General features: G+C 41.9%; 1 protein-coding gene across 1 annotated transcript; it reads left to right on the top strand.

Moving 5' to 3' along the window:
• The first annotated feature begins 833 nt into the window (after positions 1-833).
• On the top strand, positions 834-10,837 carry pdia3 (protein disulfide isomerase family A, member 3). Its single transcript, XM_005731476.1, has 13 exons — positions 834-1,169; positions 2,244-2,322; positions 2,439-2,556; positions 3,021-3,128; positions 3,303-3,432; positions 3,547-3,663; positions 5,967-6,092; positions 6,403-6,582; positions 7,986-8,094; positions 8,980-9,108; positions 9,335-9,414; positions 10,082-10,139; positions 10,220-10,837. Exons 1-13 carry the CDS (start codon positions 1,036-1,038, stop codon positions 10,328-10,330), a joined length of 1,479 nt encoding a protein of 492 aa, XP_005731533.1. The 5' UTR covers positions 834-1,035; the 3' UTR covers positions 10,331-10,837.
• The last annotated feature ends 107 nt before the right edge of the window (positions 10,838-10,944 follow it).

Genomic DNA, 10,944 nt, shown 5'->3' with positions numbered 1-10,944 from the left:
TTGGCAACTCTACTAACTAACCTTGTGCATTAAATAAAGTTCAACATCAGTAACATCATAGCACCCACCCAGCTGTATAGAAACTCCGTCATGCTAGCTAGTACGCAGTATAAGTTATTGTAACTGACTGTAAAAAGTCAGCACAACGAAAATAAACTCCACCTAAACTTGGTTTATATCTGACCCAGATAGACTGCAGGTCTTAACTTCTTACCTGAAGTTCAGTTCACCTGACACTCGGCGGCTGCCTCGGGGCTCTCCTCCTGCCTCCCCTTTCTCTCATCCACCTGCTGGCCTCCACCACTTGCTAATTTTACTGAATCTGAGGAAGCACCGTCATAGCCACCACCAAATAACTGAGTTATTTTTACACACCGACCAGCATCTGGCCAATCCACCACCTTTCATTGTTTATACCGTTACAAAGAAAAAAAAGTCACCGGGCCACCGAGCAAATGCCCAGTATGCCGGATGGCCAGTCCAGCTATGGTCGTGCCATCAGTTAACCCTTCGCGTGCCAACTGTGGCACGCCTGCCTAGGGATGCCGACCCCTGGGTTAGGGTCTTCGCCGGGTCGATTCTGTCCCCGGGGCTTGTGTTTAACACCCTTACTTTAGGGTGTTAAAACAAGACTGAAGCCTTTCCCACCTGTCATAGAGAAAGAGGCAGGGTACATCCTGGACAGGTCGCTGTGTTGACATTAAAAAGCCATGATTTGCCCATTCCTGATTGGAGACGATGAGGTCTTATTTGCCTCCTTCTGATTGGATAATCGAGGCAGAGTGACTGTGTAAATGAACCAATGAGAGGCTGCCACACTGTGGTTATGAGAGTTTTCGCAGCCTGTGTGAAGGGCTACACCGCCTCCATTCCTTTCTCTTTCTCTATCGACCAGTCTGCGCTTGGCCTTGTCTGAGGAACTCGCATCCTTGGCTTTCCCCTTGCAGCACAGCTGAAGAGGGGCGCTTCTACAGACCCCATCTGCATCCTAAAACCGTTCTGTGTAACTAAAGGACTCAGTAAGCGCCGTGTGCGATGTTGAGACTCATCTTTTTGGCCGCTCTCGCCGGGTTCTCTCGAGCCAGTGATGTGCTTGAGTACACGGATGATGATTTCGAAAGTAGGATCGGAGACCATGAGCTAATTCTCGTGGAGTTCTTTGCCCCTTGGTGAGTCTTGTCACATGTTTTCTCCGAAGTATCAGAGAAATTTGCATAAGTGAAAAACGCGAATCCTAGCTTACTCTCTTTGCGGTTAACAGTTGAGCGGTACCCACTTGCAGAACTCTCAGTATCGTGGATGTCAGTGGGCAATTTCGTTTTGTCGGAAACGTGCAATTAATTGTGCAAACTGCATCGCTGTTTGTTGCTAACTTTAATGGAGGCAGAACTGTCAAATTCGCTCGCTTCTTGGCGTAGGACCAGGCATTAGCATGTTAGCTATTAGTCGAAAGGCACAGGCTAATTCGCTATGTGTTTTGCGTTTTATTTTACGTCGCATTTTAAGAGGTGCTGCAGTTTAGTGGCACACTGAAAATGTTACCTTAAACAGTGACTAACTAGTCGTATTTTAACTCCGCTTAGTTTCCGGTTTTTTTTTAAAGAAAAAAGAGATTATGTGCGAATGAGGCTGAGGAAGTTGGGGGTGTGTCCATTCATTGTTGTAACCTTCTGATTGGCCAGGAAAGTTTTGGTGTCCACCTGGGATTGGCCCAGAGGAAATGTGACGTGTACCCTTGTGCTTAACTTGAATAAAATAAAAATGTACAGTATTCCTTATAATAAAGTACTAACGAGTACATTTTGTGTTGTCTGGTCTGCTGTCTTTTCAAACTCTGTAATTGTTTGAAAAAGGCAAATATTCACAAATTTTTATGAAGATTTAATATTTAGTCTTGGTTTTATTTTCTCAATATAATCTAAACCTTTGGGTTTTCGACCTACAGAAAACGCAAGCAATATTATAATAATGGTCTGTCTTATATTAAGGACAACTTTTATATAGGTACCTGAGAAAACATGAAGCACAGCTGTAACAATATGTGGCTAATTAAATCTTCAGTACATTTTTCATGTTTTTGCTTGTACTTACACCTGTTTCCATTTATTCAAACATAGTTAGGTTGCATCATCAGATTCCACTAGGTCTACCTTGAGGTCTTCATCTGGCTAGGCCCTAAAGTTTTTTGTTTTTGTTTTTTTTTTTTTTTGCTTGTTTGACTAATCCATATCTTCTGACTTTAGGTGTGGCCATTGTAAACGTTTGGCACCTGAGTACGAGGCAGCAGCCACACGTTTGAAAGGCATCGTCTCACTGGCCAAGGTACTGCACAACACAGATCACTTAACTTTGTCCACTTCAGTGTGGCTTCTCTGCACTCTGAACTGCAGTGCTCTATGTCTCATCGAAAAGTGAGAATAATTTGCTTTTCTGCTTAGGTTGACTGCACTGCCAACAGCAACATATGCAGCAAATATGGCGTCAGTGGCTACCCAACCCTCAAGATCTTCAGGGATGGCGATGAATCTGGTCCCTATGATGGTCCCAGAACTGCAGGTATTGCCCTCATGTCTTTTAGCACTGGAAGATCTGAGAGTTAGGTGTTTAACTTGGCGTTCGATCTGCCTCTTGGAGGAATTCTTTATATGTGAAAATGATATCCTTAGTGGGATGAGGGCTATGTGGAGAGGTAACTAAAGGATACAGAGTTTTCCACAACACCAGCTTTAAAGGTAAAGGAACAAGACATGGCTAACAGTGACAGAATTTTCAACATAAAATTCATACAACTGGAACCTCGTATACAAAAGAGCATAACGTTCTTACTCTGTTAAGCTGAACTTTCAAGATAAAACCAGCAAGTTTTCTACCACAAGAGATGTGAATTGATCTCTTTGCCACATCACCCACTCATTCAGTTTGTTTGCATCTTAAATCAGTGTACAAATGAGCAGGCGACTGGTCCTGTGGCTCTTCGTTGTCTTTTTGCATCCTTCTCACCTCACTACTTCTCTTTGCAGATGGAATTGTCGGCTTCCTGAAGAAGCAGGCTGGTCCAGCTTCTGTGGTGCTCAAGGATAACGCAGACCTAGAAAAGTTTCTTGCAGATCAAGATGCAAGTGTTGTTGGTAAGCATCTAGTTAAGGAAACTTTTCTAAAGGTCTTTTTAAAGCTCTTCACTAGTAACATTCTTCATAATTTAAAGTTTAGGGTATTTTATGTTACTCACTTTTTGTTCAGACACTATTGCCGCTTTTTGCTGCTGATATTGAATCCTGGTCTGACTGACCATTCCTTCCCAGGATTCTTTGCTGATGACAAGAGCCAAGAACAGGCTGAGTTCCTGAGGGCAGCGAGCGCCTTGAGGGACAACTACCGCTTCGCCCACACAAACTCTGAGGCTCTCCTCAAAAGCCATGACATTGAGGGAGAGTGAGTAGATCTCTTTAGACGTCTCTCATCAAACCATTTAAAAATAACACTATTGCACATTTGGTCTCACCTTTGTATCTGCTGTTAGTGAAATATTTCTTTCTCGGCTTACAGGGGAGTCGTTTTGTTCCGTCCACCCCAACTCAACAACAAGTTTGAAGACAGCTCGGTCAAATTCAGTGAGGATAAATACACCAGCAACAAAATCAAGAGATTCATCCAGGACAACATGTGAGTCCTGCTTTTTAGGAGAGACACTCTGTAGAGGCATCAAAATAATCAGTCTATAAATAGTTGATCTGTTTAGGATTAAATACGAAGTCAATTTTCATTCAAAGGTACATATTTACAAGTTTGGCCCAGTGCCAACAGGAACTTGTTTGGTAGGCAGTTGTCCTCTCGGGACACAGTTCAGTTCTGGCAGTAGCAAAGAGTTTGGCACTGAATAAATATTACTTCATAGTAAATTGGCCTCAAAGTGTAATAACACCAGTAGATAATTGAATCTTCAGTTAAAGGAAAAATGATTTTGTGACCCATTGTGTAATCAGTCTTGAAGGGGATCAGCTAAGATGGAAACTAGGGCTGGGCGATATGACCCAAAATTCATATCTCGATATTTTTTTAGCTGGATGGCGATATAAGATATATCTCGATATATTTTTTTAAAGCCATAAAGTAAGAACAAAAAGAGAGTTCTTAGTCAAAGCTGTCCCAGATGTCACACAGGCACTTTTATTAACATAGAGCAGATGTACATAAAATTTACTCAAAAGTAAATTATGAGCATTTATTAAATAATAATGCTCCATAAATAAAAGAAAACAATGTTGTTTTTGTGCATAACAAAAAGCTCACAATTGTGCAGTCAAAATGTAAACTAAAAGACGCTGAGCACAATAACAAAGACAGATTTCACAGCTGCTCTGTTCCCAACTTGTACTGCGTGACTGACAGCCTGGAGTTTGAAATCCGCTTCGCAACCACGTCTCTTAACAGGTGCCATTTATGGTCCTTATACACAGTAGGGTAATATTACGTTGAAGCACAGTACGTATCACTCCGCGAGGCTCAGCTGTAATGCTCTGACAATCCATCAAGCGGTGCAGCTCCGTAGTTTACCAAAGTCGTACTAAAACATTTTTTGACAGATTGCTGAGCGCCGTGTTCCACATAAAATCGGTTCGCGGCCATCAAGCACAACCAGAATTCATACATAAGGCGCGCTGTCAACTTTTGAGAAAATGAAAGGATTTTAGTCCGTGCAGCACCTCTGGGCTGCATGGCGTTAGCGTGGTTAGCTCGTTAGCGTGGTTAGCTAGCTAACACATTGACGCCGTCCACCCCCACGCACGGGGCGATGCGCAGTAACTCGTTAACGGAGATTTGCCGTGTCCATCTTGTCGCTTCCTGCAGGTGAAGCGATGGGGGAGGAGGGGGAGTTGTGTTCAGTGAAGGAGAGGCGAGGCCGAGTAACGTTGCGTGTGGACGAAAGAGAGGCAAACTTGCGGCTCCACAAGTATAATTATAACGTAACATAGACTATATCGATATAAAGGATATTGTCACATCTTATATCTCGTATAAAAATATATCGATATTTTTTAAAAACTCGATATATCGCCCAGCTCTAATGGAAACTCTGAATATAAACAAGATCTCAAACAGCAGAGTGTGAGTTTGACCTCAACCCACTTTATAAAGTACATGCAGTTGATCCAAGCAGATTTGTTTTGTTGCCCCTCCAACATGGTTTTAATTGTATAATTCTGAAGCTCATTAATATGAAGCTTACTTTGTTTTTTTAATGTTTTTTTTTTTTTTTTAAAATATGTTCGAACTGTCCCTTCAGTTTGAATATTTAAAGGGAAATCATGCTCGTTCTAGTTTTATATATACTATTGGATTTTGGTACTAGAGTAGCTTTGCATGATTCACATTTCAAAATGGGCCTTAATTATCCTATCTGGGGATCTAGATCTCCCTTATTTCAGTTCTGTCTGACACAAGCAGATTCAGTTGGTCTCCCTTTTAAGCAAGCCTTTTTGTGATTGGCTCTCCTTGCAGAGAGTTTGAACTGCAGGTGGGTGTAGCTGCAGAAACCTGAGAAAGGTTTAAGGGTATCCACTTAAACTGACATCAGAGAGAAGAAAAGAATGCACCTGAAAGTGGTTTAGCGCAAGCTGGTGTTCAGATATGCACCTCCACCACTGCAACAGCGTTACAGATAATAGGGACTTGATATGGGTTTTATTTTGGGTAATAACTTTGACATTTGATGCACCTGCAGAGAGCAGTTGTTTGCTTATCTCCTCCACGTGGTTTACAAGTGCTCCTGCTATAACCAGTCTACACATGCAGTGTTTTTGTTTGTTTTTTAACGCAAGCCCATGTGCACACAATGCAGGATACTCCTATTTATTTGTTATTTCATTTTGCTTCAGCATCACAGATTTGGAGGCTAAATTTAAAGCTCTACTTTTATTTTTTATTTTTATTTTTTTTTGTGTGTGTGTTCTCTTTGTTTTTCTCAGCTTTGGATTCTGTCCCCACATGAATGACAACAACAAGGACCAGCTGAAAGGGAAGGACCTTCTGGTGGCTTATTATGATGTTGACTATGAGAAAAACCCTAAAGGCTCCAACTATTGGAGGAACAGGTAGGTGTTTGGGGGGGGGGAAAGCTCATTTAAGGTTTGTGGTGTTTTTCTGTTTCTGAAGCTGCTGTTTCCCTGCAGACTTTAAATCTGCACTGTGCAGAGATGGCTGATTCTCAGATCGATCTTGAATATCATAAGTTTTGTTTTCTGTTTAGTACAAGACCATGCACCTCCCCTTTGGCAGTTAGCCACATGCTAAGAAACGAAAATGAGACCAGATCTTTCTGTTTTTTTAATACCTTAATTTAATCCTCCACAGTATTATCTTTGTTTTTGGCAGCATGATTAAAACCATCTTGGCATCTTTCAGGGTGATGAAGGTGGCAAAGGGCTTCCTGGATCAGGGCAAGAAGCTGAACTTTGCTGTAGCTAACAAGAACATGTTCAGCCACGAGTTGTCTGAGTTTGGCCTGAATCCCAGTGGCGAACTGCCTGTGGTGGCCATCCGCACCGCCAAAGGAGACAAATACACCATGACTGAGGAGTTCTCGTGAGTCCAGGACAACTTTTCACCACAATTCCCCACCAGTGCACACACACATCACGTCACAAGTTGCTAGTTGGATTTAATAGAACCCTTGCAACATAAAGTATAACTCTAAACAGTGTAGTTTTGTGATGGTGTGGCAAAACTGTATAAAAACTGGACACCAAATATGTTATGAAATAAATGGAGTAATCTGGGAATATAATGAACAAGACTCCATGTAATTGCCAATTTGACCCCCATTCAGTTACAGATGGTAGCATTTGGGGACTGTTTAAGCTCTGTCTCATTTGCAGCATATCTGAAGTAAGAAATTGACCTTATTGGATAAAACCGATATTGACAAAGTTTAAACTTTAAAATTTATATTTAAGAAAAGGTGATATCACAGTATTTATTGCACAACTCGCCTTATCACAAAATGTATAAATGTGGTGATTAGGGATGGGTACTGGTAGTAACAGACCAAAAAGCAGCGCACATTTCGGTGCTTTTTTTTTTTTTTTTTTTCTGAGCTGTGATACACTTCTAGCCAATCATTTTACATTTCCGAGGATAGTAGGCGGGGCCAGGTACGTATGTTCTGTTAGAGCAGAGCTCCAGATTAAAAATGTCCAAGGCGAAGCGGTCAAAAGTCTGGCTGTACTTCACAGCAAAATATGCAAACTCAGCAGCCTGCAACAAGTGCTTTAAGCTGATACTGTTAAAGGAGGTAACACCTTGAATCCGATGAAACACCTGGCGACGCGTAGCGTTTTTTTGTTGTTGGTTTTTTTTTTTTTGTTTTGTTTTTTAAAGCCGAGAAATGCGCCGTATTTGATAGCTTGCTGTGAGACCTCACACCGTGCACATCTACTGCGGGTGGGTTGCCTGTTATCGGACCCGGAGTTAGCAACATCCCCAAAAACCCGAAGATTAGAGTCCTGGCCCCTAGCCCTGCCAGTGTAGCAGAAATGATGATGGCAGCAGCAGCTGTTCTTCTCTGGGTCAGTAGCTTAATATTGTTCGTGTGTAATTTACGTTGAGTAGGCTAACCACATTATTACATTAATGCATGTAAGGTGAACTAGCAAACATCATCATAGCTACATGCGGCTGTCCTCTTGTTTGATGGCAGATACTCTCTTCACCCTGGCCAAAAAGGCTAAAACGACCAAAGAAAAAGTGGAAAACAGTTAAACATGAGAGGTTTTTGGACCAATTTTGTGTTCTCATTCTTTAAGCACCGGTTTGAGCGCCGGTATGGGATAAAACCTAAACGATACCCATAGTGTCTGATTCCCACCTCGGTTGCCTAAGAAACTAATCGGTAGATGAGGCGCTTGCTAAAAGAACGGTGCCTAGTTAATGACTTCCAGCTCAAGGGGAATTGTGACTTTACTGACTCGTTGAATGTCTTTCAACAGTCGTGATGGAAAAGCTCTGGAGCGTTTCTTGCAGGACTACTTTGATGGCAAGCTGAAGCGCTATCTCAAATCAGAACCCATCCCAGAGAACAACGATGGACCTGTTAAGGTGAGATCAATTTTTTCTGACACTTGTAAGATTTGTACTAAACATTTTCTTTGTGTATCATGGACATGCTTTATGCTTTTAAACGTACATTAAGGCTAAAGGGGACCTATAATCATTTACAGCTGCAAATGTTTATTCTCTGCCTCGGCTGAAGTAGCTTTGACTCATTTAAGAAATGATTGTCATGCTGAGGTTTAGTGCAGTTGCCTAGTTTGTCCAGTCTGAGGTGAACTGCCTTAAAGTCAACTTTCTTTTTTAGTAGCTACATCTCATTTGAAAGATTTCAGCCGTGGATGGGTGGAGCTCTGTGCTGTGTATAAATGCAGCGTGAGGATGTGCAATTATCCTGGATACTCTGCTTAATTCAGTGACAACGCATAATCACAACTCGTATAATCGGTCTACAACACCCCCCACCCCCTTCCTTTCACACTCTCGCCTCATGTTTTGACAGCTTTAACGGAGATTAAGTTTTACTGTTGCCTAGGACTAGAGATAAAGCCTAAGGCCGTTTGTCCACTGCAGGAGCTGTCAGTCAGATTATTCCTAACAGTGGAACCCAGCACTCTCGATTGGGAACAGCAGAACAAATTGGCAAGATGGCTTTAAAAAAAAAAAAAAATTAAATGGATCAATGAGACTGCAACTCTGGTGAGGTACAAAAGTAGTGAATCAGAGGTAAAAATGTTTTCAAAAACCAGAAAGATCATTCGGTTCATTTGGAAGCAATGATTTCATCATCTTACCTCATCTGGATTACTGAGCATGCATCAGCACATTAGTAGAAACAGACAATAGCCTTTGAGTGGAGGAAGTTCTGGGTACTTCAGGTGGAAAAATGGCTGCAGTACAGAACCAGCTCTAATACCTGCAATGTCTCTTCAGGTTGTGGTGGCTGAAAACTTCGACTCCATCGTTAACGATGACAGCAAAGACGTGCTGATTGAATTCTACGCTCCGTGGTGCGGGCACTGCAAAAACCTGGAGCCCAAATACACAGAGCTGGGAGAGAAGGTGAGCGAGCGATCCTGAACTGCTGCTAGTTCAGATCTTTCGCATTAAAGCAATAACATGTTCTTAAGTAACTTATCCAGAACTTTAAGTCATGTGACCTCCTGGATTAGCTTGCTTTTGTTCTGGCCTGCATCACCCAGCCTGTAGACTAGTCTAACGTGTGGATGTTAAGGTTTAGTGAATTGTCTTGCAAAGACTTAACAATTTGCCCTGTTTGTTTCTAAAGCTGGCCGATGATCCCAACGTCGTCATTGCCAAAATGGACGCCACAGCCAATGATGTGCCATCTCCATATGAAGTCAGCGGGTGAGTGCTGAGTCATTTAATGTGACGATAAGGCTTGGACTATTTTTAATTTAATTAAAATAAAGGTTTATGGTTCCCCCCAACTTCATGCTGTGGACAGTTCAAGATAAGCAGCATCAGTGAAAGTGAGCAGCTGAGTGTGGTGAATTGTTAAACTCTTTAGTAGCAGTCAAAGCAGCTAGGATACGTTTTAATTTTACAAAAAAAAAGAGGGATGAGGAACGTGGGACAGAATTTTGCAATATTGCAGATTTTCTTTAAGCGGAACAGTCAGGACATTCTTGTACCATGTGAAGGTGTACAATTTGGGTCAGCCATAAGCTTCACGCTGAGTCCTGTATGTGACATTAGAGTGAATTTAAAGACCATATCTGTCTGCCATGGTGACAGAGCATACAGTATGTTCCCTTCAACATAACTTGGAGACTGTTCCTGTATTCTCTCAGCTACATATCTTCATCACTGATAAAAGGGGGGGGAGCAGAACACTGCACATGAAACTGCAGACATCCTGAAGCTTAATTACAGACTGATTATGATTAGCTGTGAGCTATGTGAGAAGCTTGACTTTGGGAAAGGTGAAGGAACTCAGGTTAACATGCATGTGTGATTACCTGTGCAGTTTGATACATGAAATCATAATCTTTGTCCTCAACCTCTGTTCTAGATTCCCTACAATCTACTTTTCTCCAGCTGGACACAAGTTGAGCCCAAAGAAATATGAGGTGAGTGTCTGTTAAAGTGCCATTCACAGCGGCAAAGTGATGTCTGTGCTTTGCTGATGAACCCTCTGCTTTCGCTGCAGGGAGGTCGCGAGGTGAGTGACTTCATCTCCTACCTGAAGAGGGAGGCCTCAAACCCGCTGGTGATGCAGGAGGAGTCCAAGAAGAAGAAGAAGAAGAAGTCAGAGCTATAAAAGCTCCAAACAGGAACTCAGCAGCACCCCTCCCTACCTCCACCACCACAACAGGAGGATTGGGGAAGAAAAAGAACTAAATTATATTCCTCTCTCTTAGTGAACTACCGAATGGTCTGAAGTCAAAGACGTGGCCCTTCCTTTAGGTCCTCATTGCACTGGGAATGCTGTGGAAGGTGGAGAGGTTTTGGCCAGGGTCTGCCCAATATTTCAAAACAAACCAATTTTTAGGGAAGATGGGATGACTTTTTTTAAAACATGAGATTTCTATTTCCCCTGGTCTGTCTACTACACCTCAGGCTGATGCACTTTGGTTTGATACAGTCTGTCATCTGTCGCTTTAGTTTCTTGTTGTCATCAAAGGGGAATCACGGTAATGGTGAAATTTTCTTTTCTTTTCTTTTTTTTCTTTTTTTTTCTTTTTTTTCTTTTTTTTTTTTTTGTAACATGCCTTTGATTTTGTACATTTGGAAGGATTGTGAAATAAAAAGGCCCACAAAACCAAAATGAACTCTGAAGTCTTTTCTATCAACTCAAACGCTTGTTTGGCACACACTTGGACATAGTTGATCATTTTAATTGGAAATTAATATTTGGTGGCTAAATGTGAACAA

The sequence above is a fragment of the Pundamilia nyererei genome, unplaced genomic scaffold (genome assembly GCF_000239375.1).
Source record: "Pundamilia nyererei isolate P.nyererei 1_Seehausen unplaced genomic scaffold, PunNye1.0 scaffold00043, whole genome shotgun sequence".
NCBI classification, from domain to species: Eukaryota; Metazoa; Chordata; class Actinopteri; order Cichliformes; family Cichlidae; genus Pundamilia; species Pundamilia nyererei.
Note: the sequence above shows the minus strand (reverse complement) of the source record. Positions and strands in the feature narration are given on the sequence as shown.